Raw genomic sequence first — 5,000 nt, forward strand, 5'->3', positions numbered from 1 at the left:
ATCTCTTCACATTTTGCCTTCGTTTGAGGATGCCGAGTTGGCTTTTAGTTTTTTTTTTTAGTTTTTTTTTTTTTTACTTTTAAACTGTGCACTGTCAGAAGTTGTAAGATGAAGGCGTGAACCTGCTCTAGGAAGGACACGAAGCGTGAAGATCCAACAAAAGGAGCGACTTGAAAATAATTCTGAATTGGATTGGTATCTGAAGTTGCGTTGAAGTCTCCGTAGATTTTCCTCCCGCCATTTTTAATATTATTTTGTGTTGTTAACCTGTGGTATTTACTATATTCCACATTTTTGTAATTGATTCCAGGTACTAAAATGAGACGTGTACTTTTAGCTTGGTTTCATTATAACTTTAATCGTGAGTACAAAGCCTTTTCTTATGTCTGTGGTTGACATATTCCAGCAGTATTGTTATTTCTCATGGAAAGAAAAATATTCACCGCCATCTATTGATAACTAAATTACAAAGACTTTCAACAGAAAAGAAACGAAAAGTCACGGAAAGATATCTTTGAGCTCAGTCACCGCCGAGGGAGGGGTGGAAAGTTTGTAAAATTCACAGACAGGGAGAGGCGGAGAGAATGGGGGAGAGGGTGAGAGAGAGAGGAAGACAGGGAAGGGAGAGGGACCTAGTTTAAACACTAAACAAATTCAAAAGACACAAGACAAGAAAGAGCGTCTAAAAAAAGAAAAAGAAAAAGAAAATATCTCCCCCCTCCCCCGAGCACCTGACTCGACACCCTCCCCCCTCTCCTGTCTACCATCTTGTTAATACTTCTCCTCTCCCTCCCCTCCCCTCCCCCACCCTCTGCCCTCTCCCTCCAGGCTCTTTCCTCTTCCTCCTCTCTCTCTCTACGCGGGTTCACTCCAAAACAGGTTTGCACACATCGGTGAAAGTAAAAGTCATCGGCTGGCGGCGGTCTCTCTCTAGGCCTCGATTCGGGGATCGGCTCGACATGCCTCGTCTGCCTAATAATGGTATTATTTACACCATACAGTAGTCCGCAAACTTGTGTGCCTTCATTTGGCAATGATTCTAATGTTTACATGTTTGAGATGTGTGTGTGTTTGTGTGTATACACACACGCACACGCGCATCCACTCACCCACCCACCCACCCACCCACCCACACACACACACACACACATATATGTATGTATGAATGTATATATACATACACACGTGTGTGTGTGTGTGTTTGTGTGTGTGTGTGTGTGTGTGTGTGTGTGTGTGTGTGTGTGTGTGTGTGTGTGTGTGTGTGTGTGTGTGTGTGTGTGTGTGTACACATACGCACATGCGTGCAAACATTTAAGAAAAGAACACCCAGAAAAAAGAATTTCTCACGAGAAAGCACCAACGAACGCGACGCCCCGACCCCCGTCATCAAAGGGGCTCCGAGCATGACGGGAGAGGCTGCACGCACGCCACTGTCGCGCGCCTCGCGTTCGCGTGCATGGCGATGTAACCTTTTGAGTTGTTCTCGTGTCTTTGCGCACATGCACAGCCGTCGTGCGTGGTCACCCTCATGGACACGGGAGTGAAAGAGATGGATAGAGGGAAGAGATTGAGGGAATGGTGGAAACACATAAGAAGAAGGGAGAGGAGAGTAAAGAGAGAGGCAGGGAGGGAGGGAGAGAGGGAAGGAGAGAGGGAGGGAGGGAGGGAGGGAGGGAGGGAGGGACGAACGGAGGGAGGGGGGAGGGAAGGGAGAGGGAGGGAGGGAGGGAGAGAGAAAGGAAGAATATCGAGGATAGAGAAAGATTTGCAGAATGTCCTGCCTCAATGATTCGACTCTAGTGACGCAAGGGAGACGCGACTGCCGCTATCATGGCCGTCAATGAAGGGTAGAGTAAATACGTACAGATATGCATTTTTGCATCTGCACATGTACCTTTGTGTGTGTGTGTGTGTGTGTGTGTGTGTGTGTGTGTGTGTGTGTGTGTGTGTGTGTGTGTGTGTGTGTGTGTGTGTACGCGCGCATAGACCCTATCTTATCAGCGGGACGACCATTCTTCCGACACGGCAACCAGGTCCCGTTAGGACGCCGGGCAAACATCTTGCAGGATATATTCATGGCACGTCTCCAGCCGCCTCACTCACTCGAGGTCGAGAAAGGTCATTGGGAGGGCTGCTTGTGCAACGTGGCAGCCTCCTGGGAGAGCTGGAGGCAGGGAGAGGACGAGGAGAGGGCGACGGCAGACAAAGGAAGGAAAAGGAGAGAGCGAGAGCGGGAGGAAAGGTGAGCAATAAAGAGAGGAGATAGTGAGACAAGAACTGAAGGGAAGGTGAGCATGCATAAGGAGGATAAGGAGAGGGTGAGAATGGAAGAGAAGGGAAGGACGAATGAAAATTGAATGGAAGGAAAGGATACAAGAATGAATATTGAAGATTTTCTGCTTGGCCGTCAACTCAGGTCAGAAAGAACACAAGACACGTGGTCGTTAAAAGGAAGAACAAAGAAAAAAGAACAATATCAGGTGTGAAGAGAAAAGCAAAGACACGTGTAAAATAAAACCAAGGGAAGAGAAAAAAAATGAATGAAAGGGGTCTAAAGGAGAAGGTAGAAGATCAAGGCAGAGTGACAAGAGAAGAAGGAAGAATGAAGGAAGGAAAAAAGACCGAAGATTAAGAGAGGGAAACGGAGAATGAAGAGGAATGAAGAAGTAGCAGGTCAGAAGAAATGGAGAGAAAGCGAGGGTAGAAAGAGAAATAAAAAACAGATTATAGGAAAGGGTGAAGAGAAGGGGAGGAACGGAAGGAAGAAGGAGAAGGGAGAAGATCAGAAGAGAGGGAGAAGGTGGGAACGCCAGACCGGGTAAGGGTGAGTGGGCGGAGACTCGGAGCTCGGTGAACAGGTCCCTCCAAGTCTTCTCAAATTTCCCAGAATCATAGGATTTCAACATGAAATCGAGTCTGAAGGAGTGGGATTCCGATCATGAGGCGCGGGCAACTAATATAATATAGAATCTAATCCGCAAAGTTATCTATACATACATACATACATACATATAGATAGATAAATAGAAAGATAGATAGATAGAGAGATAGATAGATAATAAGCGCACTGACGAAATATAAACGATTGTCAACGTAAATCCAAAAAGTACCGTTAAATAATAATTAGAAAAATAAAGCTCACCGAATCATAAATCTTTTGACCGCTTGTTTTCTAATATTATCCTTGATAAAATTTCCAGCAACTTCGACTGAACAATGACAACTAAAAAAAAAAAAAACAAATAAAAAAAACACACACGAATAAATCACACACTGTCCTTCGAACGGCAAGGTGATCAAAGTGCGCAGGAAATACTCAAAAGATCTGAATATTCAAGGCGAGAGAGAGAGAGATAAAAAAAAAAAAAAAAATCAAATGAGGCGATTTCTGTTTAGTTTTTTTGGAGGGAGGAACGAGGTCGTGTGTTGTCCTTCAGTCCCCTGTGAGGAAATTCCTGAGGGAGGAGCAGAAAGGGGGGAAGACGGAGACGGAAGGGGAGGAAATGACAAGGAGAAAACCATATATATATATATATATATATATAGGTAGAGGGAGTGAGAGCAAGAAAGAGTGAGGAGTGAGGGAAGGGAAAGGGAGGGGACGAGGGGGAGGAAAATGAAATGGAGAGGGATAGAGATGGGGGGGGGGGAGAGAAAGAGAAAGAGAAAGAGAAAGAGAAAGAGAGAGAGAGGGAGAGGGGTGAAGGGGAGAGAGAGAGAGAGAGAGAGAGAGAGAGAGAGAGAGAGAGAGAGAGAGAGAGAGAGAGAGAGAGAGAGAGAGAGAGAGAGAAAGAGAGAGAGAGAGAGAGAGAGAGAGAGAGAGAGAGAGAGAGAGAGAGAGAGAGAGAGAGAGAGAGAGAGAGAGAGAGAGAGAGAGAGAGAGAGGGAGAGGGAGGGAGACGCGTGGGAGGGAGAGGAAGGCCCGGCAAAGGGTAAGGTTCGGTAACACGGAGGACATGCACATTCCACCCAAGGAGTGTATCGTGCTTTCCTTCTCTTACCTTACCTTCCCTCCCTTTCCCTTCTCTCCCCTCCTTTTCCCTCCCCACCTGCCCTTCGGCTCCTTTAGTTTAGGGTCAGAGTAAAGGCGCCCCCTTCACTTCGGCCTTAAAGGAAACCGGGAAACCGGCAAAGGTCATGCAGGACATTCCTTCGAGTGCTTGTCCTGCAAGTTGCAACCTGCGACTTGAACTCACACTCCCTATAGATGCCTTCAACTATTTCCGTTTAACTTATTTACTCTACATCTTAACTTTACAACAATCTAGACTCAAGTGCCGTAATGAATTTCTAAGCTAATCTGATTTACTTCATTAATCCTAGACCACTGCAATCAGCGACGTCCTAAATCAACGTGAAGTCTTCCATCACGCAATATGTGATTTTACGTAATCACACTCTATCTTATTTGACTTCTAAATCGACCGAGAAAAACACATACGGATGTTCTTTCTTTTTTCCAACCGAGTCTCAAAACTGAATCCGACTTATGAAAAGAAATCACTCACAACCCGAGCAAAAAAAAAAAAACACTCCACAGTAACGTTCATGCAGTTCACAACACTTCTTGTTATAACTTGTTACTAAATCTGTTGATCTTTGGTTTGTTTGTCATGTTGTAAAAACTCACCGGCCCCCGCGATGGCGCAGAGGATTGCAGCGGCGAGTATCCTCATGGTGGCTGTATGTGAGATAGCGATAGAAATACACACTTGTTTCCGCTGCGACGTCTGATGAGCTAGTGCCTACCTGTTCGAGTGCTGAAGCCTTTTTTATACCCTCGCGCTTCGCCGTGACTCCGCCCACCCGACCGGCCCAGCTCGGGAGTTTCCTTTTGCTTTCGCCCGTTGTGCATCCCTTTTGCACAATTCTTCCTCGCCCCTTTTTAGTTTTTCGCTTTTTTCAATCCGTTGTGTACTCTTTTTCGTTCTTATCTTTCTGCCTCATTCACTGATAGCTCATCTCTGTTGCCCTGAAAGTTTCCCGATCGATATTACCTT

General features: G+C 45.8%; 1 protein-coding gene across 1 annotated transcript in view; it reads right to left on the reverse strand.

Moving 5' to 3' along the window:
- Positions 1–4,757, reverse strand: part of LOC125040383 (protein obstructor-E-like) — a 12,375-nt gene extending 7,618 nt beyond the window's left edge. Inside the window, exon 1 of the mRNA XM_047634938.1 lies at positions 4,631–4,757. Within this exon, the coding sequence (XP_047490894.1) occupies positions 4,631–4,676 (46 nt within the window). The 5' untranslated portion in view covers positions 4,677–4,757. The remainder of the gene's footprint in view (positions 1–4,630) is intronic.
- Positions 4,758–5,000: the final 243 nt, after the last annotated feature.

This window comes from Penaeus chinensis, chromosome 29 (assembly GCF_019202785.1).
Source record: "Penaeus chinensis breed Huanghai No. 1 chromosome 29, ASM1920278v2, whole genome shotgun sequence".
In the NCBI taxonomy this organism is placed as follows: Eukaryota; Metazoa; Arthropoda; class Malacostraca; order Decapoda; family Penaeidae; genus Penaeus; species Penaeus chinensis.